Raw genomic sequence first — 25,745 nt, forward strand, 5'->3', positions numbered from 1 at the left:
GTAAGTGAATGAATTCTCTTAATATTTGTTTCTTGAACCATGGAAATAAGGATTTTCATGAAAAACTGAAGTTACCCTGCTGGGCTAAAGTTTAATTTTAAAGTGAAATTACAGTTAAAAAAAAATGCATAACCACACCAAACCTTCAGTGAAATCTTGGGCATGCAGAAGTCGGAAAAGAATGAATGAATATGTAGCAAGTAAAATTTTAAGATGAACATATAACAGGTATAAAACTAGCCAAGATTTGAATGGAACACAAAGATGATAAGTTACTTTGTTATGAGACTGAATATTACTTTTGTTTGGGTTTCCAAGATTGTTACAGTGTTTTCTTTCTTTTTCTTTTTTTTTTTTTCTGTCATAGTGACTAGACTGCAACAATGTTGTTTTTGTTATACATTTTATTTTATTTTATTTTATTTTTTGTTTTTTTGAGGACAGGGTCTTACTCTGTCACCCAGGCTGGAGTGCAGTGGCGTGATCTTGGCTCACTGCAACCTCCACCCCCCAGGCTCAAGCCATCCTCCTGCCTCAGCCTCCTGAGTAGCTTGGACCGCAGGTGTGCACCACCCTGCCCAACTAATTTTTTGTATTTTTGGTAGAGACTGGGTTTCATTATGTTGCATAAGCTACTCTCGAACTCCTGGGCTCAAGCTTTCCATCTGCCACCCTTCCAAAGTGCTGAGATTACAGATGTGAGCAACCGTGCCCAGCCCCCTGTTATACATTTTATAAAAAAGTAATTTTAATGACCTCATCTCTCAGTAGTTACCTGTTGAGAACTGTATGATAGCCACATTGTTATTCATTCAACTATATTGCTCCATTCAGATCAGTTTAGTCATCATGGATAAGTGGGGACCTTGTGAGTTAGTCTTACTTGCCCTCCCATGTTCAGCCCCTTTGCAACCCAGGAAATAATTTCCCTTTACGGAGTTTGGGGTCTTCTTGCTCTTTCTTTCTTTCTTTTTTTTTTTTTTTGACACAGAGTCTTATTCTGTCACCCGGGCTGGAGTGCAGTGGTGCTATCTTTGCTCACCGCTACCTCCGCCTCCCAGGTTCAAGCAGTTCTCCTGTCTCAGGCTCCCGAGTAGCTGGGACTACAGACATGAGCTACTACACCCGGCTAATTTTTGTATTTTTAGTAGAGATGGGGTTTCACCATGTTTACCAGGCTGTTCTAGAACTCCTGACCTCAGGTGATCCGCCTGCCTCAGCCTCCCAAAGTGTTGGGATTACAGGTGTGAGCCACTGCGCCCGGCCATTTTTTTTCTTTTTTTTTTTTTTGACAGAGTCTTGCTCTGTCTCCCAGGCTGGAGTGCAGTGGCACAATCTTGGCTTACAGCAACCTCTGCCTTCTGGGTTCAAATAATTCTCCTGCCTCAGCTTCCCAAGTAGCTGAGATTACAGGTGTGTGCTACCATGCCTGGCTACTTTTTTTATTTTTTGTGGAGACAGGGTTTCACCATATTGGCCAGGCTGGTCTCGAACTCCTGACCTCAAGGGATCCGCCTGCCTCAGCCTCCCAAAGTGCTGGGATTACAGGCGTGAGCCACTGCACCTGGCTCTTTCTTTTTTTTTTTTAAAGACACTTAAATATGTCAACTTTATTATTTCTCTATACATACCTTTATTTGTACTGAAAATTGTAAAAATAGCACAAAATTTCATCTTATTGCAGTCCAGACTTTTGAAAGCCAGAAAATCTGTTATGCTCTAGGCAAACTACCCAATGGTCTCTCTATATTCTTCCCCCCCAAGTGAGTTTGCTCCAAATTCTTGATGTTGGGTTTTGTCTCACTGACTTTGGGCTTCTAAAACACATGGGAATACTTTTGTCCTCTTGGTGCTTCTTTGGGTCAAATCAAACAGTAGAGCTAAAGTATACTGAAGTTATTCAAATACGTTCAGACTACACAGATCCTTTATAAATTATTAGTATCATGATAGGAAGGAAAAGATACAAGAAGAAAAATACATCCTAGAACTTATTTCAAAATTATTGGTATGCAATCTATCCTAGCATAGGGTAGCTTTTTCAACCTGCTGCATAAAATTACTAGCAAGAAAGGAAAGTACAAGAATAAGGGTTGTGGCTGACGTGGCTCAGTGTCATAATTCCGTATTCTAGCATCCTCAGAAGGATCCCATCGGTTATACATGCAGAAACTGCAGCGACATCTGAATGGTCCACTACTTGATTCATTCTGAACTCTCTTAAGCCCAGTGTTTGTTAGTTCTCTTTCAAGCCTAGGAACTCTGCTGAGTAACATGTATCTCAATTTTGCCATCCTTTTCTTTCTATACAGACAGCAGTGTTCTTACCCCTCTCATGTAGAGCAAGTCATCTCTGATTTCCCTGAGCATCATTGCTCCTGTATATTGTTGTTGGGGGTGAATTTTCTGGTAGATGGGAAGGGAATTCAGTACTAGGGTGTATAGTCAAGTTACTAAGGTTCTTTATCAACATCTTGAAGCAGAAGTTTTGAGAGGCCCCTGAATCGTCCTGGGAATTTTCTTCAGTGAGCATTTGTGAAGACTGTGGGACCAAGGTCGGATCAAACTTTGTGATGTGCACATCGGTGATCTTGACAAACACTTTCCTTGCTTTTTCTTTAATCATCTACCCTTTGCCGAACTGCTTATTTTACTACCACTTGGCAACTTTATTTTTGTCTTTGTTCTTTGCTGAACATTTATTGAGTGTTTTTTATGGGCCAGATACTTATGTTCAGGTACGAGGGATACAAGGAGGCCAATGAATAAATAAGTCAAGTCTTTGCCACTTACGGTTTGTTAAGAAAGACAGACATATAAACCTATAATTTTTTTTTTTTTTTTTTTTGAGACGGAGTTTTGCTCTTGTCACCCAGGCTGGAGTGCAGTGGCACGATCTCTGCTCACTGCAACCCCAGCCGCCTGGGTTCAAGTGATTATCCTGCTTCAGCCTCCTGAGTAGCTGGGATTATAGGTGTGTGCCACTATGGCCGTCTAATTTTTGTGTTATTAGTAGAGGCTAGGTTTCACTATGTTGGCCAAAGTAATATAGTTCCAAAGTATTTTGAAATGGAATAGAAATGAGGAAATTTGCCTTTCAACTTTCAGAAATTTCAAGTTCGGAGGAGGTCAGACATGATTAGAGTAACGTGTCTCTACATGTGGTATTTGGTGTGTGTGTATATAAAGTGTGTAAGCTCATGGTTATACTTTGCACAGTGGGATGAAGCTGGAGGTCAAAGTTGTCTCCAGTGGCCCAATGATACTGCTTTCAGTTGCAATTTCTGGTCCTGAACAGGGTGCAGTGGAAGAAGGGATTGGGTAATTGCTATTTTTAAAGGTTTTTGTGTGGAGAATTATAATGGGCGTCACACAGTTTAGCTGCGTCTTGAGAGGGGGAGTGGGTGGAAGTGTGGTAGAGTGTTGTGTAACAAACAAAAACTAGGGTAATGATAGAAGGGATTTGAATTATATATAAGGGTTAGCCTGAGCCTGGTTATTGAGAGAACTTTTGAAGAGGGCACATCCCTGTTTTTTCCATTGACCGTGGTGAGATTTGTGCAGATATCATATCATGTAATTACAAATCTGTTATTGGTACCTGGAAGACACCTTGGCATGGGAAACAGTAGGGGGAGCTCTAGCTTTCCCAAGGCCCTGTCTATGTTGGCCTGGGTTCAGAGTCATCAAGCAGCCTGCTGCTTGGATTATACTCTTTGCCCATAACATTGTGCAGGAGATCAAGTCCACCCAGAGAGGCTAGTGGGACTTGAACAGGCAGTTAAAAAACCTTAAAAGATAAAAAAAACTTTAAGACATCTATTTAAAATGCATGTGGTTAGTTCTAAAAATATACTTGTTTAGATAATTTGCTCAAGATTCTTCTTTTGGGGATATATTGATCAATTTAAAGGGAGGCAGATTTTGTGAATTCATTAGTAGTTGATGAGTCAGTGACTGAGCAAAAGCTAGGATATAGAGCTATTTAAAAAGGATTAAAATGGGAAAGTTAGCAAAAGTCCATTAGGGAAGCTATTAAGTTGGTGCAAAAGTAATTGCGGTTTTTGCTATTGCTTTCAAAAGCAAAAACTGCAGTTTTTCACCTACCTAAATATGTAATAGTAAAATGGTTGTAGGGTTACTGATTGATTGACTGACAGGGTCTTTGTCACCCAGGCTGGAGTGCAGTGGTGCAGTTGATCCTAGCTCACTACAGCCTTGAACTCCCTGGCTCAAGCAATCCTCTTACCTCACCGTCCTGAGTAACTGGGACTACAGGCATGCGCCACTGCATTTGGTTAATTTTTAAATTTTTTGTGGAGGTGGGGTTGTGCTGTGTTGTCCAGGCTGGCCCTGAACTCCTGGCTTCAAGCAGTCTTTTCACCTTGGCCTCTCAAAGTACTAGAATTACAGGAGTGAGACACCCCGCCTGACCAGTATCATTACTTATAGTAAAATTTTTTTTTTTTTTTTTTTTTTTTGAGATAGGGTCTCCTTCTGTTGCCCAGGCTGGAGTGCAGTGGTGCAATCTTGGTGCACTGCAACCTCCGTCTCCCGGGTTCAGGCGATCCTCCTGCCTCAGCCTCCCAAGTAGCTGGGGTTACAGGCACCCACCACCATGTCTGGCAAATTTTTTATATTTTTAGTAGAGATGGGGTTTCGCCGTGTTGGCCATGCTGGTCTTGAACTCCTGACCTCAAGTGGTCTGCCCACCTCGGCCTCCCAAAGTGGTGGGATTACAGGCGTGAGCCACCTCACCCAGCCCTTACAGCAATATTTCTCATCTTCATAAAAAAATCAGGCTGGGCATGGTGGCTCACTCACGCTTGTAATCCCAGCACTTTGGGAGGCCCAGGTGGGCAGATGACCTGAGGTCAGGAGTTCAAGACAAACCTGGCCAACATGGTGAAACCCCGTCTCTACTAAAAAATACAAAAATTAGCTGGACGTGGTGGCGGGTACCTATAATCCCAGCTACTTGGGAGGCTGAGGCAGGAGAATCGATTGCACCCGGGAGGCAGAGGTTACAGTGAGCCAAGACTGCGCCATTGCACTCCAGCCCTGGCAACAAGAACGAAACTCTGTCTCAAAAAAAATAAATAAATAAAAAATAATTTCCTGGTGTTAGGAAAGAAAAGAGGAATGTTAAGGAATCTTAGTCTTTTTGTTTACTTTAAATATTATTGAGTTTTCTTTTGTGAGGGGTTGTTGTCTCCTTAGAGGACTTCTGTATTTAACAGCTTAACTGAATATTAGGTCAAAAGGTTTTGTTAATTTTCTAGATTATTTTGTGGTAATTTGTTTCCTCATTTTTTAGCACCTAGCATCTCTCCTGCTCCATAACAAATTTGCCACAGAATTTGTTGCGCATGGTGGAGTACAGAAATTACTGGAAATACCTCGTCCTTCTATGGCTGCAACTGGTGTGTCTATGTGTTTGTATTACCTATCCTACAATCAGGATGCCATGGAAAGAGTAAGTCATCTATACAGGTTTGTGGGGATAAGATTAGGTTGGGGACAACCTCTTTAAAAGATCACATTTGCTGAATGACTTTTGGATAAGAAAAAAACAGTAGTTGAAGGAATAAATTTTAATGAAGCAAGGAACATGAAAGTCTAGTCTTTATAAAGCAGTCTAAAAATGTAAAATTGTTTAGAAATAGTTCTATTTTTTTCTGACTCTACTGGGAAAATGCTGGGTGGATTGGAGTCTGGGAGCTTTATTTAGTTTTTGCCATTTCTGTGGCATTAAGATTAGCCTTCAGGCACTTTTCCGATGTCTTAGTGCAGTGACATTTATGAGTTATTGTAAAAACAACAGGCTGGGCGCAGTGGCTCACGCCTGTAATCAGCACTTTGGGAGGTTTAGGTGGGTGGATCACCTGAGGTCAGGAGTTCAAGATCATCCTGGCCAACATGGTGTAACCCCATCTCTACTAAAAATACAAAAATTAGCCGGGCATGGTAGCAGGTGCCTGTAATCCCAGCTACTTGGGAGGCTGAGGCAGGAGAATTGCTTGAACCCAGGAGGCGGAGGTTGCAGTGAGCTGAGACTGTGGCATTGCACTCCAGCCTGGGCTACAGAGCAAGACTCCTTTAAAAAAAAAAAAAACACACACACAACAGACCTAGTCTCTCACTGATTCATTCACACACACATTTGTATCGTGTATAGAGGTGTATGTGTTTGTGTATTTTTAGAGACAGGGTCTCGCCCTGTTGCCCAAGTGCTCAGCTTGTCAGATAGCTAGGACTACAGGCTTGTGCCACCATGTCTGGCTACTTTTTATACTTTTTTTTTTTTTTTTTTTGACAGAATCTTGCTCTGTCTCCCAGGTTGGAGTACAGCGGTGCCATCTTGGCTCACTGCAGTCTCCAACTCCCAGGTTCAAGCAATTCTCCTGCCTCAGCCTCCCAAATAGCTGGGATTACAGGCACCCACCACCGTGCCCTGCTAATTTTTGTATTTGTAGTAAAGACAGGGTTTCACCACGTTGGCCAGGCTGGTCTCAAACTCCTGACCTTGTGATCCCCGCACCTTGGCCTCCCAAAGTGCTGGGATTACAGGCGTGAGCCACCACACCCAGCCTTTTTTTTGTTCTAATGACAGGGTCTCGCTCTGTTGTCCAGGCTGTAGACTGTAGTGCAGTGGTGTGATCACAGCCCACTGTAGCCTTGACCTCCCGGGCTCAAGCCATCCTCCCACTTCAGCCTCCCAAGTAGCTGGGACCACAGATGTGCACCATCACACCTGGCTAATTTTTGTACTTCTTCTTTTTTTTTTTTTTTTGTACTTTTTGTAGAGATTGGGTTTCACCATGTTGCCCAGGCTGATCTCAGATGCCCGGACTCAAGTACTCCTCCAACCATGGCCTCCCAAAGTGCTGAGATTATAGGCATGAGCTACCACACTCAGCTGATGCTTGTTTTATATTAACAAATAGTTCGTTATGGAGATAATAAAACCATCCCAACTGTTCTTAGGGCTGCAGAGAGGTTTTCCATTTGGTTCTACTGTTCTTCTAGTTAAGACTCTTTCATATATAATCTTTTTTTTTTTTTTTTTTTTTTGAGACAGAGTCTTGCTCTGTCACCCAGACTGGAGTGCAGTGGTGGGATCTCAGCTCACTGCAACCTCTGTCCCCTGGGTTCAAGTGATTCTCCTGTCTCAGCCTCCTGAATAGCTGGGATCATAGGCACGTGCCACCACGCCTGGCTAAATTTTTTTTTTTTTTCAGTAGAGACGGGGTTTTACCGTGTCGGCTAGGCTGGTCCTGAACTGACCTCAAGTGATCCACCCACCTCAGCCTCCCAAAGTACTGGGATTACAGGCATAAGCCACCGTGCCTGGCCTTGTGATTTTTTTAGAAGTGTAAATGGGTTATACATACCTATGTGGTTGTTTTTGTTTTTGTTTTGAAGCAGGGTCTGGCTCTGTCACCTATGCTGGAGTTCAGTGGCATGATCTTGGCTCACTGTAGCCTCGGCCTCCTGGGTTCAAACCATCCTTGCAAGTAACTGGGACAACAAGGGCACTCCACCACACCTGGCTAATTTTTGCGTGTTTTGTAGAGGCAGGGTTTTGCCATTTTGCCCAGGCTGTGGGTTATACATTTGAAAAGCAGTGGGCTCCTGGGATCCCCTAGGAAAGCAAAGCTCTTGTTACTTCTATTCCTGAAACATTTTTCTAATATTCTTATTTGGTGTGTCTTTTCTGGTAGAGTGAAATGGGTAATTTCTTCTTGAGCTATGACATTATTTATCTTTGCTTATTAATAATATCAGTTTTAATTTGTTTTTCTTTTGGTATTTATGCAAGATAGGTAGTCTTTTGGGAGTAATGAACTTATCTGTGTGTGTACATACAAAATTACTTATGGCTAAGATAGAGAAAAAAATATCAAGGAAACCTGGGGATGCTTTACAGTTTCATTTTGTGACCCATAGTAGACATCAAAATGTGTGTGAATTAACCGGAGAATGAATACCAAACTCCTAGACTTAGGATCAGAAATCTGAGCCACTTTTATCACATTGGAGAAGTTCCTTATCTCTTCCTCTTCTTTTAAGTGAGAATCCTAATACCTGTGTAATGGAGCCCTCGTGAGCATTAAATGATGTAAATATTTGTTGGCACTCAGTAAGTATAGGTTGTATTTAAATATTTATCTAAATTTAGGTCGTTTTCAGGTTTGGAATGGATCGTGTTCTAAAATTGCCTTTGTATTATTACCTAAACTTTGTACTAAGAGTGACTTGATTGAAAATGGTTATTGTATTCTGCAGATATCTATACTGGCGAATTTTTCATCCTGTTTGAGGGCTCCTTTGCCCACAGTTTAAAAGCATTGTTTTATTTGTATTTTTCTGCAGGTTTGCATGCATCCCCACAATGTTCTGTCTGATGTGGTGAACTATACCCTGTGGTTAATGGAGTGTTCTCATGCTTCAGGATGCTGCCATGCTACCATGTTTTTTTCAATTTGCTTCTCATTTCGGGCTGTCTTGGAGCTCTTTGACCGCTATGATGGTCTTCGTCGTCTGGTGAACTTGGTGAGGTTCCTTCAGTGCTTTTCTCACTAGGATTAAGGGTCCTGGTTGTCTTGGCTGCCCTTTAACAGCACACCCTTGAAGAAAGGAAGCTTCTGATTAGAGGAGTTTTGCTGCCATTCTTTTTGTGAAGTTTTTTTTCCCCTTTCTTCACAAATTTCTCTTTTTCTTTAGTAGTTAGAGGACACTGTGCCGTTGTAGACTTGCCTTGGATATAGTAATCTTATAATGGGGATTGGCAGTTGATGATGTTGATCTTTCGGAAAGCAATAGTTTTTTATTCCTGTACATTTTTTAATATGATTAAAAGCTTGTTCATTTTTTGGTATGAGTTTAATATTTTGCTTTCATATAGCTACTGTTAGCATGCTATATGCATAGATATACATGAATATGCTTTGATATTTGTCAGTCTTGTTAAGCATAAAAGTTTACTGATACATAAGCAGAATATATATGGAAAGTAAAAAAAAAGTTTACTAAAATATTTTCCCTTTTGTAAATCTTTTTACTTAACTCTTCTTGCCTTTTCCCCTCTTTTGCCCCAATATTTTGCATCTTAATAGATCAGTACTTTGGAGATTCTAAATTTGGAAGATCAGGGTGCGCTTCTGAGTGATGATGAAATATTTGCTAGCCGCCAAACTGGGAAACATACCTGCATGGCCTTGCGCAAATACTTTGAGGCTCACCTGGCCATTAAATTGGAACAAGTGAAGCAGTCACTTCAGAGGACTGAGGGTGGCATTCTTGTCCACCCGCAACCCCCGTACAAGGTGAGAGGACCTTGCCTTGAAAGGGAAAGTTCTGTTAGCCCTCTCTGTAGCACCTCAGTCCTGAAACTCACATTCAGATTAGTGGACTCTCTGTGCTATGTCCATTGTTGGAGTATACTTCCCTGTATGAAGGCAGAACAATTGAAAAATGGATGTAATAGGTCAATTTCAGGGAATTATTTTGCTTCCAGTTGTAAATTGCTGGGATTCTCGAACTAAAAGATTAACTGAAGTGTGTATAAAAAAGCTTTCTTTTTTTCTTTTTGAGATAGTCTCCCTCTGTCACCCAGGCTGGAGTGCAGTGATGTGACCACAGCTGTTTGCAACATTAACCTCCCAGGTTCAGGTGATCCTCCCACCTCAACCTCCTAAGTAGTTGGGGGACTATAGGCACACACCACCACACCCAGCTAATTTTTAAATTTTTTATGGAGATGAGGGTCTCACTATGTTGTCCTGCCTGGTCTTGAACTCCTGGACTCAAGCAGTCCTCCCACCTCGACCTCCCAAAGTGCTAGAATTACAGGTGTGAGCCACTGTACCTGGCAAAGAGCTTTTCTGTATGAAAAGTACTAGATGATTTGCCTTCTGTGCAGAATTTCTTTTCTGAAAATGTGTTTATAACTCCACTTCGCTATCATTGTGGAATTTGATATGTTTTGGGATAATGACGAGTAGCTGCATATTTTTAAAAAAATCACCAAGAGATTTCTTGAGACCAGCCTGGGCAATAATAGTGAGACCCTGTCTTTACAAAAACTTTAAAAATTGGCTGGGCTCTGTGGTGTGCATCTGTAGTTCTAGCTACTTGGGAGGCAGAGGTGGGAGGATCATTTGAACCCAGGAGTTCAAGACTACAGTGACCACTGCACTCCAGTCTAGGCAGAGACTGTCTCAAAAAAAAAAAAAAAAGCGGGGCGGGGGCATGGTGGTACACCTGTGTCAGCTACTTGGGAGGCTGAGGTGGGAGAATCACTTGAGTCTGGGGGTTTGAGGCTGCACGTGATCGGGCTGTGGCATTCCAGTCTGGGCAACAGAGTGAGAACCAGTCTCAAGAAAAAAAAAAGTCACAAATTGAAATCAGTCACATGATGCTTCTTTCTCTTAAGCTGTAACTTACATGCACAAAGGAAACTTCTGTTATCTTTTTGGACAAATCATATTGTGAGTCTAGTTATAAATAAGATAAAATATTAAGCAATATATGGTCATTATTTCACATATGGGCTTTTGACTCAAGAATTGTGGAACTTGAAAGGTATTATTATTTAATTTATAATTAAAACCTTGGCCAAGCATGGTGGCTCATGCCTGTAATTCCAGCACTTCAGGAGGCTGAGGTGGGAGGATTGCTTGAGTCTAGGAGTTCAGGGCTGCAGTGAGCTATGATCATGCCACTGCACTCCAGCATGGGCAACAAAATGAGACCCTGTCTCTACGAAAAATAAAATAATTAGCTGGGTGTGGTGGCATGTGCCTGTGGTTCTAGCTACTTGGGATGCTGAGACAGGAGGATAGCTTGAGCCTGGGAGATTGAGGCTACAGTGAGCCGTGATCAAGCCACTGCCCTCCAGCCTGGGCAGCAAAGTGAGACCCTGTCTCGAAATAAGTAAATAAAATCTGTTGGCCAGTGAGCGGCGCTCAAGAAGGTAGTAGGCAGATGTAGAGTTATATATAATAATAATACTATATATCTCTCCTTATAGGCATGCTCATATACTCATGAACAGATTGTGGAAATGATGGAATTTTTGATAGAATATGGCCCAGCGCAGCTATATTGGGAACCAGCTGAAGTCTTCCTCAAACTTTCTTGTGTGCAACTCTTGTTGCAGCTTATTTCTATTGCCTGCAATTGGAAGACCTATTATGCAAGGTGGGACCAGAGAGAGATTTCAAATGAAGTTTGATGCATCTTTTTATTAAAGTTGATGTTGGTTTGCGCATTGGTTATGCTTAACAAACATTTGTTGAATTGAATTGAAATATTGGACTTGAATCTGAGAAATTAGATTAGGCATGAAAATATGATTTTTAATTTACAGCACACTTGTTCATATATATGGTCTTGGTGATTGTAAAATTTGCATAATAGGCAAGGATTAGTGTCTGTACTGACAGAGAAGGTACATGATTTACATAGCCACAGCTGCAGAGCTGGGGTTAAAGTCTTGTCTTGAGGCTGGAGTCCAGGATTCTTTAGTACTTAGACTTTAAGTGTCTTGCTACTACTTGACAACCATATATAATGTTTGTATTACGTTCATATAAAATTGTCCTTTTACTCTTGGAATTCAACACACTGTTAGGATTTTTACAAATTAGTTGAAGGCAGAGCAGGACAAGGCCCAGAAAAGGGTGGCTGATGTAATCAGAAAACTGGGTAGGTTCTATTTGAAGATGATATAAAAAGGAATAAAACTGTTTTGAAAAAGATGGGGTCTTAAGATAGTAAAAAAGTTTATAAACAGAGTGCTTGACCTTCTTTTCCTATTCACTCACTGCCATAAAGATAAGAGAGGGGCTTATTTAGGGGAGTATAATATGTTTATTAAATCCCAGAGTTTAAATATAGTGAGGTACTCTTGGAGCAGGTGTTATTAAACTTTTTGGTTTCAGGATACCTTTACCATGTTAATAGTTACTGAGAACTCTAAAAGGCTTTTGTTTTTGTGTTATATCTATCAGTATTAGAAATTAAAACAAAATGTAAAAATATTTATGCATTAAAAAATGTGGGCCAGGCACGGTGGCTCATGTCAGTAATTTCACCACTTTGGAAGGACGAGGTGGGCAGATCACTTGAGGGTCCAGAGTTTGAGACCAGCCTGGGCAATATGGTGAAACCCCATCTCTACTAAAAATAGAAAAATTAGCCGGGCGTGGTGTTACGCACCTGTAGTCCCAGCTACCTGGGAGGCTGAGGCAGGAGAATCGATTGAACACGGGAGGCAGAAGTTGCAGTGAGCTGATATCATGCCACTGTACTCCAGCTTAGGTGACAGAGCAAGTCTTCGTCTTAAAAAAAAAAAAAAAAGTGAACCCATTGCATGTTTGCGTTATTCATGAAACATTTCCAAAATAAAACCGGGTAATTTTAGCAAGTTTGAAAAATTGTCTGGCCTAATATCTCATATCTGCTTCTGTATTCAGTTTTTATGACATCACATAATCTCTGGAAGACTCTCTTACTGTGCAATGAGAGAATGAGAGTGCAAAAGGAAAGTAACATCTTACTATTATGAAAATAGCTTTGACTTCACAGGACCTTCTGAAAGGGTCTCAGACTTCTAGAGGTCTCCAGACTATACTTTGAGAAGTGCTGTTTTAGAATATTGGAAAAGTAGGTTATTATATTTATTTGGAGAATTGTTTAAAAAGTGATGATAGGCCAGGCGTAGTGGTTCATACCTGTAATCCCAGCACTTAGGGAGGCTGAGGCGGGCAGATTGCTTGAGATCAGGAATTCGAGACCAGCCTGGGCAATATGGTGAAACCCCATCTTTACCAAAAATAAAAAAAATTAGCCTGGTGTGTTGCCGCATGCCTGTAGTCCCAGCTACTAGGGAGGCTGAGGTGGGAGGATTGCTTGAGCCCAGGAGGTAGAGAATGCAGTGAGCCAAGATGGTGCCACTGCACTTTAGCCTGGGCAACAGAGCAAGACTCTGTCTCAAAAAAAAAAAAAAAAAAAAGATGATGACAGCTCACAAGATAACTAGAAAGGGTATAAATACATTTTTTAAACTGGTACATCTGTGTTTATTTATTTTTTTGTTGGTTTTGGAGACAGTCTTGCTGTGTTGCCCAGGCTGGAGTGCAGTGGCAGGATCTTGGCTCACTCCAGCCTCCATCTCCCAGGTTCAAGTGATTCTTGTGCCTCAGCCCCTGAAGTAGCTGGGATTACAGGCACGCACCACAAAGCCCTGCTAATTTTTGTATTTTTTAGTAGAGACGGGGTTTTGCCATGTTGGCCAGGCTGGTCTCGAACTCCTGGGCTTGAGCGATCTGCCCGCCTCAGCCTCTCAATGTGCTGAGATTATAGGCATGAAACACTGTCCAGCCTATATTTGGATTATTGAAAAAATATGTCCTTGATTTTAAAAATTTATTTTTAGAAATAAAATTAATAAATGTTTCTGCTTTAGAATATGCAGAATCTTTTAAAGAGAAAAAATTACTCTTAGCATTCACTACATAATATTTGTAAATACACATAATTGATATTATACTTTTTAATCAAATTCATCTTTTTTATGAATATTTTCAAAACCTAGAGAGGCACAGAGAATAGTATAACAACTGCTCCATCATTAACCAGGATTGGCATGTTGTTGTATTTGCTTTTCTCTCAATTCTTTTTCTGCCTCCCCAGAGTCACCCATCTTCTGAATTTGAACCATATTCTCCCCACTCATGCTTTTATACTATATATATCTGTGTGTTCATAAATAATAACGTCGTACTGCTTTGCATGTTTTTAAATTATAAATATTTTCCTAAGTTCATCTTCCACAGCTTGCTTTTTTTACCCTTACATGCTTGAGGTTTATATATGTTGATATTTATTTAAAACACGGTATTTCTATACCGCAGTTTATTCTGCCATTGATGGCTAATTTAGTGTTTTTGTTTGGCTATTAAATAAATGGTATCATGAACCTCCTTTTGGAGGCTCTCTTGAGGTTATGATGTAGAGCATCTGGTTTGTAGGGTATCTGTGTTCTTACCTTTATTGGATATTGCCAAATTGCTTCTAAAAATGTTCATACCATTGTCATCCCCCACCAGCAATATTATAGGAGCTTTCATTTCTCTACTTTTTTTTTTTCTTTCTTTCTTTTTTTTGAGGCAGAGTCTTGCTCTGTCACCCAGGCTGGAGTGCAGTAGTGGTGCGATCTCGGCTTATCGCAACCTCCGCCTCCTGGGTTCAAGTGATTCTCCTGCTTCAGCCTCCTGAGTAACTGGGACTACAGGCACCCACTACCATGCCAAGCTAATTTTTGTATTTTTAGTAGAGACAGGGTTTCACCATATTGGCCAGGCTGGTCTCGAACTCCTGACCTCGTGATCCACCCGCCCTGGCCTCCCACCACACCCAGCCGTTTTTTTTCTTTTTTAACTACAAAAGACATCCAACATTTCTCTACTTTCTTGTTAGTACTTGGTATTGTCAGATTTTTAATTTTATATCTTACATTTTTTATTGTTATATCATTAATGTTGTATTTTGAACCCTTTCCCTCATTCTTTAGGGTTCTTTGAAAATGATTGTCAATGGCTGTAGTTTATGAGTGTACTATACTCTAACACATATGTTGCTCTTGTCTATGTGGGTTTTCTCATTCTTTTGCTATTTTAGTGTGGCTAATGAACATCTTAATACATAAATTCTTCTGATTATTTCTTTCTTTTTTTTTTTTTTTTGAAACGGAGTCTCACTGTGTTGGCCAAGCTGGAGTGCAGTGATGTGATCTTGGCTCACTGCAGCCTCTGCCTCCCAGATTCAAGCAATTCTCCCTGCCTCAGCCTCCTGAGTAGCTGGGATTACAGATGCCCACCACCACGCTCGGCTGGTTTTTGTATTTTTTAGTAGAGATGGGGTTTCAACATGTTGGCCAGGCTGGTCTTGAATTCCTGACCTCAGGTCATCCGCCTGCCTCAGCCTCCCAAATTGTTGTGATTACCAGCGTGAGCCACTGCACCCGGCCTGAGTCTTTTTTTTCTTTTTCTTTTTTTTTTTTTTTTTTTTGTGGAGACAGAGTCTCTCTCTGTGGCCCGGGCTGGAGTGCGGTGGCTCAATCTCAGCTCACTGCAACTTCCCCCTCCTGGGTTCAAGCAATTCTCCTGCCTCAACCTCCCGAGTAGCTGGGACTACAGGCACCCACCACTAAGCCTGGCTAATTTATTTTTATTTTTATTTTTATTTTAGTAGTGACAGGGTTTCGCCATGTTGCCCAGGCTAGTCTTGAACTCCTGAGCTCAGTCAGTCTGCCTGCCTCAGCGTCCCAAAGTGCTAGGATTACAGGCATGAGCCATCATGCCTGGCCCTGGCCTGATTATTTCTTTAGGACAGACTGTTAGAGGTGAAATTTCTAGGACAAGGTTTATGAACATTTTAAGAATCTTGTTTCATATTTCCAGATTACTTTCTTCTTCTTTTTTTTTTTTTTTTTTCATTTTTCTTTTTTTGTTTTTCGAGACAGGCTGTCACCCTGTTGCCCAGACTGGAGTGCAGTGGTGTAATCACGGCTCACCACAGCCTCAACTTCCTGGGCATAGGTGATCCTCCCACCTCAGCCTCCTGAGAAGCTGGGACTATAGGCACGTGCTACCACACCTGGCTAATATATTTTTTTCTATAGAAAAAGATAAAACCATGTTGCCCAGTCTGGTCTCAAACTCCTGGGTTCAAGTGATCCTCCTGCCTCAGCCTCCTAAAGTGTTGGGGTTATAGGCTTGAGCCACCGTGCCTGGCCTCCAGATTACTTTCCGGAAAGAGTGTGCTAATTTCTACTCTCACCAAAACTTTGAGAGTGTGTGTCTCTATATGTTTTCACTAGGATGAAAGGATTCAGGATTATTCTATTTTTTTTTATCATAGAAGTTTAATAGGTAAAAATTCCATTGCTACATTTTTTGGAAGTAATGTCATGGTGACTATAAAATCCTCTCTTGATGCGACAGCTTGAGGTAGAGCCACACTGGTAGTGGTTCTGATTTATTGTCTCTCTGTGTGTGTGTGCATTTGTTTGTGTCTCTCTCTCTTGATTCTTGTGGCTATACTCTAATTTCCCTTTGACTAATTCTTCTTCCTGTCCAGGAATGACACTGTGCGCTTTGCTTTGGATGTCCTGGCCATTCTTACTGTGGTGCCAAAAATCCAGCTCCAGTTGGCAGAATCAGTGGACGTGTTGGATGAGGCTGGATCTACAGTCTCTACTGTAGGTAGGTTGTACTTTGTCATTTTTGTTGTTTCTTGGTCTGAATTAGTTTTTTCTTTGCCACTCTGGTTGTGGTTACTTACCTGACCTAATTTTGGATTTTAGAACAGAAGTAGTAGAGGGGTGCTCCTTGTCTGTCTGTTATAAGGAGTACCATTCAGCAGATCAGGAACTAACTTAAAAAAAAATACAAATGTAGTACCAGATAGTTTGATGTAAGGGAGTCGTGCTAGTAAACTCAGGTTTTCTGAGTGGTACTGGCATTTCTGCTGTAACGGTATATTATAGCTTTCCTGAAAAGCTCACACTCTGAAGAGTCTTGCACTAAAAATAAAGTTCATGGGAAAAATGGGTTGAGGCAGGTAGTAAAAAACTTAAGCATCACAGCTTTCCAGGAGTTAAAGTGGAAAAAAAACAAAGTAAGCAGTTTTGTAACCTGAGTCAGCAATTGGCAGGTAGCTCAAAATGGGTAGAAACCATCATACATATATATAAAAAAAGGAAAATATACTTTGATAATATACTTTATTAAGAGCAAGGCTGATGAGGGCACTGCTGGGGTGAGCATGGGAAGTCGTGTGATGGGACAAGATGCAGGATAGGACTAAGACACAGGCACTTGTTTTTAATTTTCTTAGAGTGGAAAGGGTTCTGCTTCCACAGTAGCAGCGCAACTGAGGGCTTTCTCCGTTCCTAAGGTTTTAGTGTATTAAAATTAATAAACCAGAAAAGGCCGAGCGCAGTGGCTCACACCTGTAATCCCAGCACTTTGGGAGACCAAGGTGGGTGGATCACCTGAGGTCAGGAGTTCCAGACCACCCTGGCCAACATGGTGAAATCCCACCTCTACTAAAAATACAAAAATTAGCTGGGCATGGTGACGGGCGCCTGTAATCCCAGCTCTTTGGGAGGCTGAGGCAGGAGAATCACTTGAACTCAGGGAGCGGAGGTTGCAGTGAGCCAAGATCACGCCACTGCACTCCAGCTTGGGTGACAGAGCGAGACTCTGCCTCAAAAAAATAATAAAACCAGAAAAAATTGCACATGAACCTTGATTACTTTTCCATAATTATGACATGATTTCTCTATTTAATAACTGCATATGAGATATCATAAAAATACATTGTAGTAGAACTGTCTGCACTTTATACAAACCCTTGCAGTTTTTACAAAAGTAATGTAGTTTTTTAAAGTAAAACAAAGTGAGTAGAACACCAAATTTTGACTCTGGAACAACTATTGAAGTTGGCCATTAGTTTTATGATGAAAAATACATGATTTTTTTTTTCCCATTAGGTATCAGCATTATTTTGGGAGTGGCTGAGGGTGAGTTCTTCATCCATGATGCTGAAATTCAGAAGTCAGCACTTCAGATTATCATCAATTGTGTGTGTGGCCCAGATAACAGAATATCCAGTATTGGTAAATTTATCTCTGGTACTCCTCGGAGAAAGCTGCCTCAGAACCCTAAAAGCAGTGAGCACACCCTGGCCAAGATGTGGAATGTGGTTCAGTCCAACAACGGCATCAAGGTGCTCCTGTCCTTACTGTCCATTAAGATGCCCATCACAGATGCAGACCAAATCCGGGCCCTGGCCTGCAAGGCCCTGGTGGGCCTGTCTCGCAGTAGCACTGTCCGGCAGATCATCAGTAAACTGCCCCTTTTCAGCAGCTGCCAGATCCAGCAGCTGATGAAGGAGCCTGTGCTGCAGGACAAGCGCAGTGACCATGTCAAGTTCTGCAAGTATGCTGCTGAACTCATTGAACGGGTATCAGGAAAACCACTTCTCATTGGCACTGATGTTTCCCTAGCACGACTGCAGAAAGCAGATGTTGTTGCCCAGTCAAGGATCTCCTTCCCTGAGAAAGAGCTGCTTTTGTTGATACGAAACCATCTTATTTCTAAAGGGCTTGGAGAAACAGCAACCGTGCTGACAAAAGAGGCTGACCTGCCCATGACTGCTGCCTCCCATTCTTCTGCCTTTACCCCAGTCACTGCTGCTGCTTCTCCTGTCTCTCTACCCCGAACCCCTCGTATCGCTAATGGCATTGCAACTCGACTGGGCAGCCATGCTGCTGTGGGTGCCTCTGCCCCTTCTGCCCCCACTGCTCATCCTCAGCCACGGCCCCCCCAGGGTCCGCTAGCTCTGCCCGGCCCATCTTATGCAGGCAACTCCCCTTTGATTGGTAGGATCAGTTTTATCAGAGAGAGGCCATCACCCTGCAATGGCAGGAAAATCAGAGTGTTGCGGCAGAAGTCGGACCATGGCGCCTACAGCCAAAGCCCAGCCATAAAAAAGCAGCTGGACAGACATCTTCCTTCCCCACCTACGCTGGACAGTATAATCACAGAGTATCTTAGAGAACAACATGCTCGCTGCAAGAATCCAGTTGCCACCTGCCCACCTTTCTCCCTCTTTACTCCTCACCAATGTCCTGAGCCAAAACAGAGGCGGCAAGCGCCAATAAACTTTACCTCAAGGCTAAACCGCAGGGCATCATTTCCAAAGTATGGAGGGGTGGATGGCGGATGCTTTGATAGGCACCTTATCTTTAGCAGGTAAGAAGAGGCCCCTTCTTACTCCCTGGGAATTGGAATGATTCTTTTATTTAAATCAAACTGGGCAGTATCAGCATAGTTGGCCTGAAATACCACTGATTGTCACTTTGTGTAATACTTGAACAATGTAATTGTATCACCTTTTGTCAACCATGGGTTCCTTGTGTGATTGTTGGCAGTATATTGATATAATCCTTTGTGTTCTCATCTCAACTAGTATGTTTTCTAGAACCCACACCCCCTCATTACTGTCCATAAGGAGGCACCCAAACGTGTGCTGGTGCAAGTTGCTTCCTGTTCTGATTCTTGACAAATCTTACATAAAGGTTATGGGATCGCAGGTTTTAAACATGGGAATTTTTTTTTTTTTGGAGACAGATCTCTCTATCGCCTAGGCTGGAGTACAGTGGTGCTCTCTTGGCTCACTGCAACCTCTGCCTCCTAGGTTCAAGTGATCTCCTGCCTTAGCCTCCTGAGTAGCTGGGATTACAGGCAGGCGCCACCGTATCTAGCTAATTTTTGCATTTTTAGTAGAGATGGGGTTTTACCATGTTGGCCAGGCAGGTCTTGAATTCCTGACCTCAATTGATCCCCCCACTTCGGCCTCCCAAAGTGCTAGGATTACAGGCGTGAGCCACTGCGTCTGGCCTAAACATGGGAATTTTTGTTATTTAAATTTGTAAGTGGAAATCTTTTTCTTATTTAAAATAAAAAGTACTGAAGGTCACTGTGATTTTGGAAGAAGCCGTTTGAAACATTAATGTTAGGCCGGGCGCGGTGGCTCACGCTTGTAATCCCAGCACTTTGGGAGGCCGAGGTGGGCGGATCACAAGGTCAGGAGATCGAGACCACGGTGAAACCCCGTCTCTACTAAAAATATATATAAAAAAAAAATTAGCCGGGCGTGGTGGCGGGCGCCTGTAGTCCCAGCTACTCGGAGAGGCTGAGGCAGGAGAATGGTGTGAACCCGGGAGGCGGAGCTTGCAGTGAGCCGAGATCGCGCCACTGCACTCCAGCCTGGGTGACAGAGCGAGACTCCGTCTCAAAAAAAAAAAAAAAAAAAAAAAAAAAGAAACATTAATGTTCTGTGCTTTTTCTTCTATCCTAGCAGTAGCAGTTTGCTTTTTCTGAGTCCCTGCACATTCTTTGCCTGTGATTCTTTTTTTTGCTTAGATTCCGTCCTATTTCAGTGTTCCGGGAAGCCAATGAAGATGAGAGTGGCTTCACCTGCTGTGCATTCTCAGCACGGGAGCGGTTCCTGATGCTTGGCACCTGCACAGGGCAGCTGAAGCTCTATAATGTGTTTAGTGGACAGGAGGAGGCCAGCTATAACTGTCACAACTCAGCCATCACACATCTTGAACCTTCCAGGGTAAGGGTTCCTTCCTAGGATGCTATCATTCTTCCAAGATGAATTGGTGAACTAGAGTAAAGGAGGCTTACCCTTTATTGAGCTCTCTCTTTTAAATGAGTCCTCAACTGGAAAGTCTAGTTGAGGTTAACTCATTTCAGATGGAGACTGAGGAATACGGCAAAGTTATTAGGAAGAAAGGAACCATCTTTGACATCTCATGTTCCCCCCTCCCTTTTATCTATTCTATTTTTGTGGCTAGTTCAGTAGGATTTAATATTCTCTTAAGTTTAGTTATTTTCTAGGACACTATAGGTATATGTATTCAAATCCTAGTGGCTTCTGACCATTTCTTGGTTCTGGGAGTTATAAAATTGTCTCTTTAATTCAACAACATTTTTATGCATATCTTTAAAAATGCTAATGGCAGGTAGTGACATCTGCATGTATGTAAATACATGGTTACCCACCTTGCGCCTTTTTCTTTTAGGATGGGTCCTTGCTGCTGACATCTGCTACTTGGAGCCAGCCTTTGTCTGCACTTTGGGGAATGAAGTCAGTATTTGATATGAAGTATGTATCTGCTTTTGGAACCTAGTCTGTGCTTTATTTACCTAGTTTATACCCCCCTTCATTTGGTTCTTAGACTGGAAGCCTTTTGGGGAAAAAGGATGCTGTCAGTTTTTGTTAACTTCTCTCTTCCTCATCTGAGACTCATGTTTAATAAGACTATCTTTCTTAATTCCTGGATATTTTTATGAGGTGTATACATTCTCATTATGCAGCAGACCCCGACCCAGAATCTGTGTATTTTCCCATGTTCACATAGGACATTGCAGTCTTTGCTATGTTTCCTGTCTTTTCTCCTCTCGTCTCCCCTCCCATCCCCTCCCCTCCCATCCCCTCCCCTCCCTTCCCCTCCCCTCCCTCACCTCCCCTCCCCTCCCTCACCTCCCCTCCTTTTCCCTCTCCTCTCTTCTCTCCTCTCCTTTCCTTTTCTTTTTTTATTTTTTATTTTTTTTATTTTTTTGTGAGACAGAGTGTCGCTCTGTTGCCCAGGCTGGAGTGCAGTGGCGCAATCTCAGCTCACTGCAAGCTCCGCCTCCTGGGTTCACAGCATTCTCCTGCCTTAGCCTCCCGAGCAGCTGGGACTAGAGGCGCCTGCCACCACGCCTGGCAAATTTTTTGTATTTTTAGTAGAGACAGCGTTTCACCGTGTTAGCCAGGATGGTCTCAATCTCCTGACCTTGTGATCCACCGGCCTCGGCCTCCCAAAGTGCTGGGATTACAGGCCTGAGCCACTGCGCCTGGCCTTTTCTTTCCTTCTTTAGACGGGGTCTCATTCTGTCACTTAGGTTGGAGTGCAGTGGCACAAGCATGACCTGCTGCAAACTCCACCTCCCAGGCTCAAGTGATCCTCTCACTTCAGCCTGCTGAGTAGCTGGGACCACGGGCATGTGCTGCCACGCCTGGCTTATTTTTTGCATTTTTGGTAGAGATAAGGTTTCGACATGTTGCCCAGGGTGGTCTCGAACTCCTGAGCTCAGACAATCCACCTACCTCAGCCTCCCAAAGTGCTGGGATTGTAGGAGTGAGCTACCATGCCTGGCCCCTTTGCTGCGTGTTTCAAAGGCACGTGTGCCCTGTTTGTCATTTCTCTAAGGAATTCCCATTCATTATTTTGTATCTGCTTGGACAAGCTGATAGAAGGAATTTTCTTTGTAATCTAAGTGTATGATTGTTTCCTCTTGGGGAGTCCAGGATCTTTAGGTGAGTGTGATTGTGCAAGAGGCTGGGGGTCACCCTTGTTTCAGTTGGTTGCAGGAATATGTCCTGAAGATCTGTCACTTCAGTGCTCCTGTTGTTTGTCCATAGGCATTCCTTCACAGAAGATCACTATGTTGAGTTCAGTAAGCACTCCCAGGATCGGGTCATCGGCACAAAAGGAGACATTGCCCACGTAAGTACTTAAGAACCACTGTTTTCAAGCTGATTATACCCATTTGTTCATACTGAAATCTTGATAGAATGTGAGGACCTAAGTCCTTTGGGTAACTAGAAATCAATGATATTCCTTCCAGTTAGAATCTAAAAGTATGATAATATAGTTCTGAGCTGTATGGGAAAAATGTATAAGGGCTAAACGTGACGTTGAGAAAGATGTCATTAGCACCACAGATATTTTTGAATTCTTAGTAAGTTTTAGATTAGAAATGAAGTCTCTGCCTTTATGGACCCTCATTGGGGAGACAATAAAGAAGCAAATGTATGGTAAATTTAGGTGGTAAGTGTTTCAGAGAAAATGAAAGCAGGGTAAGAGGTAGGAAATGCTTGGTGGTGGTGTGGGGGGGACTTCTCTTTTATCTAGGGTAGACAGCATCACTGATGGGGTAATGTTTAAGCAGAGCTTTGAAGGAAACGCAAAATTCAGGAAGATACCTGGAGGAACAGCGTAAGGCACAGGAAATGGCAAGGGAAAAGCCCTTGCTTGGGAGGTGGGAGGAGAGCTGAGGTCAGCGAGGGGCCTGTATCTGGTAGCATCTTGTAGGTGGTAGTTAGGGCCTTTAGCTTTTCTTTTGAGTGAGATGAAGACACTGGAGGGTGAGTAGAGGATACATGAGTGGATGTAAAGTTCCTAAAGTGTGACTCTGGTTTTTGTGAGAGAAGCAAGAGCAGCCTTCCAGGTCAGAGGGTGTTGTACCACCTGACACATGAGAGGAGCTGTGGGTTTGGGTCTGGGTAGGCATGGTAGAGGCTATGAGAAATGGAGGACCTTGGCCCTGGGATTTTGGACACATGAAATTTGAGATTCTCTTAGACATTCAAGTAGAGAATGGGGATTGAATACAAAAGTTGGGAGTTGGCCAGACTTAGTGGCTATGCCTGTAATCCCAGCACTTTGGGAGGCTGAGGTGGGAGGCCAGGAGTTCGAGACCAGCCTGGGCAACATAGAGAGACACCCCCCATCTCTACAAAAAAATAAAATTGGCTGAGCTTGGTGGGCTTGGGACCTATAGTCCCAGCTACTCAGGAAGCTGAGACAGGAGGGTTGCTTGAGCCCACAAGCTGGAGGCTGCTGTGAACTATGATTATGTCACTGTACTCCAGCCTGAGTAACCAAGTGAGACCCTGTCTCTGAAAACAAAAACAACAAAAAATTGGGAGTTCAGGAGAGAGGTGTGGGTTGGGAAATATAAATATGGGACTTGTCCATATATTGACAGTATTTATTTATTTATTTATTTATTTATTTATTTTTGAGACGGGGTCTTGTTCTGTCACCCAGGCTACAGTGCAGTGGCACGATCACAGCCCACCACAGCCTTGACTGCCTGGACTCAAGCAATCCTCTTACCTCAGCCTCCTGAGTAGCTGGGACTACAGGCGAGCACCATCACACCTGGCTAATTTTTTTGTATTTTTATAGAGATGGGATTTCCCCAACGTTGCCCAGGCTGGTCTCGAACTCCTGGGCTCAAGTGATCTACTTTTCTTGGTGTCCCAAAGTGTTGGCATTACAGGCAGGAGTCACTGTCCCCAGCTGATAGTATTTAGAGCCATTAACTTATATGAGATCATCAAGGGGGCTAGAGAAGAGTTGTGGGTATAGAACCCTGGCATGTGTTTAGGAGTTGCCAAATGAGGAACTTGGGAAGGAAATCAAATATAGTGGCCAGTAAGGCATAATGGAACCCCGAGAAAAAGAGGTGCCTGGCCGGGTGCAGTGGCTCACACCTGTAATCATCCCAGCACTTTGGGAGGCAGTATTCTGTGGTAATCATTGATCCATGTGGAGAATTTGTGTGTTAATCCTAGAAACTGCTTTGCACATTTTCTCTTTAAATTTGTCAGTGGATGGATTGGTCTGATTTTTCTCTTCCCATCCCTTCTTCTCTGAAGATTTATGATATTCAGACTGGCAACAAGCTGTTGACTCTGTTTAACCCAGATCTTGCCAACAACTACAAGAGGAACTGTGCCACCTTTAATCCTACAGATGATCTTGTCTTAAATGATGGCGTCCTCTGGGATGTCCGCTCTGCACAGGCCATCCACAAGTTTGACAAGTTCAATATGAACATCAGTGGTGTTTTCCATCCGAACGGACTGGAGGTGATCATTAATACTGAGATTGTATCCTTTATACTCATGTCTTACCTTCTATTTGTTGTCTGGTTTGTGGTGCAGAAATAATTTGTTCTATCTTTACACCAATACCTGGTTAAAGTGTCCACACTGGTAATAATATGGTGCCTGTCCTTTGGTTTGAAATGTTAGTGAAATCTCCAAAGCACTGTTGCCAATGTTAGTAATTACTGACAACTTTCACTAGCATGTTTTCTATGTATTTGGTAAGAGTGACCAGTTTCCTACCTCCCAGTTCTCCAAGAATTGAATTAGCTTTTATCTGTCTTCAGAAGGATTTTACTTTTGCTCTATAAAAATCAGTTGCCACATAAGAGGAAAATGAAGTACTACTGTTGGGAGGAAAAGAGCTCATAAAGCATTCCTGTATATGAGGATACCCTAGGATATTTTCAGAGACATCATTCAATAATAGGCATTCTACATGTATTTGTTTTACCTTGATCTCATTGACTTTTAAAGTATCAGTACCTGGCAGGAGGAAAAAAAGTGATATTTTAGAATTTCCTCCCATGAGATTAGATAAGTTTTATGTAAAATAGTTTTCCTTGACCATTCCCCTCCTAGTGGGACCTTCGGACTTTTCATCTTTTGCATACTGTTCCCGCTCTGGATCAGTGTCGCGTGGTGTTCAATCACACGGGAACAGTGATGTATGGAGGTAATAAACCTTATCCTTTACTATTCTCTTTCCTTTTGCTCTACCCCTTCACTTAATTTGATACTTCTTTTTGGAACCATCTCTCACTTGTGAATTGGAAAGCATTTGAGAGTTGTAACATAAAAGATAAAAAATTGATAGTACGAATGGTGACAAAAGATATGAAAATAATGTTGATTTAGGGTGAAAGGCAGCTGACTTTGAAGATAACAAGGAAATCTTGTATGGAAAGAAATTTCATGCAGTATTTTCCAGTGTATCATTATGAACTTAAGAGCTTTTGCTGGCCCGGCATGGTGGCTCACGCTTGTAATCCCAGCACTTTGGGAGGCTGAGGCGGGCGGATCACGAGGTCAGGAGATCAAGACCACGGTGAAACCCCGTCTCTACTAAAAAAAAAAAAAAATACAAAAAATTAGCCAGGCGTGGTGGCGGGCACCTGTAGTCCCAGCTACTCGGAGAGGCTGAGGCAGGAGAATGGCGTGAACCTGGGAGGCGGAGCTTGCAGTGAGCCGAGATTGCGCCACTGCACTCCAGCCTGGGCGACAGAGCGAGACTCCGTCTCAAAAAAAAAAAAAAAAAAGCTTTTGCATTTGTCCCCTTGTGGTGTTGTAAGCCTTGTAAGTACAGTAACACTTCTTGGAGGTAGATGAGAGGCTGAGGGTATTATTTGTCACAATAGGTGGGATATGCAAGGAAGATGCTCTGTGAGGAGCTAACTAGATGCAGAGTAGATTTATGTACAAGGGAATTTGTA

General features: G+C 42.5%; 1 protein-coding gene across 2 annotated transcripts in view; it reads left to right on the forward strand.

Annotated features, from left to right (window-relative positions):
* The window catches only part of DCAF1 (DDB1 and CUL4 associated factor 1), a 97,231-nt gene that overhangs the window by 55,895 nt on the left and 15,591 nt on the right, over window positions 1-25,745 (forward strand). For both annotated transcript variants that reach the window (XM_012498720.2, XM_030811676.1), the window contains 11 exons: window positions 5,318-5,476; window positions 8,377-8,556; window positions 9,120-9,329; window positions 11,036-11,205; window positions 16,150-16,274; window positions 17,567-18,830; window positions 20,004-20,202; window positions 20,672-20,754; window positions 22,057-22,141; window positions 24,082-24,315; window positions 24,895-24,988. In XM_012498720.2, coding sequence (XP_012354174.1) covers window positions 5,318-5,476; window positions 8,377-8,556; window positions 9,120-9,329; window positions 11,036-11,205; window positions 16,150-16,274; window positions 17,567-18,830; window positions 20,004-20,202; window positions 20,672-20,754; window positions 22,057-22,141; window positions 24,082-24,315; window positions 24,895-24,988 — 2,803 coding nt within the window. The remainder of the gene's footprint in view (window positions 1-5,317; window positions 5,477-8,376; window positions 8,557-9,119; window positions 9,330-11,035; window positions 11,206-16,149; window positions 16,275-17,566; window positions 18,831-20,003; window positions 20,203-20,671; window positions 20,755-22,056; window positions 22,142-24,081; window positions 24,316-24,894; window positions 24,989-25,745) is intronic.

Source organism: Nomascus leucogenys, chromosome 4 (genome assembly GCF_006542625.1).
Source record: "Nomascus leucogenys isolate Asia chromosome 4, Asia_NLE_v1, whole genome shotgun sequence".
Lineage (NCBI taxonomy): Eukaryota > Metazoa > Chordata > Mammalia > Primates > Hylobatidae > Nomascus > Nomascus leucogenys.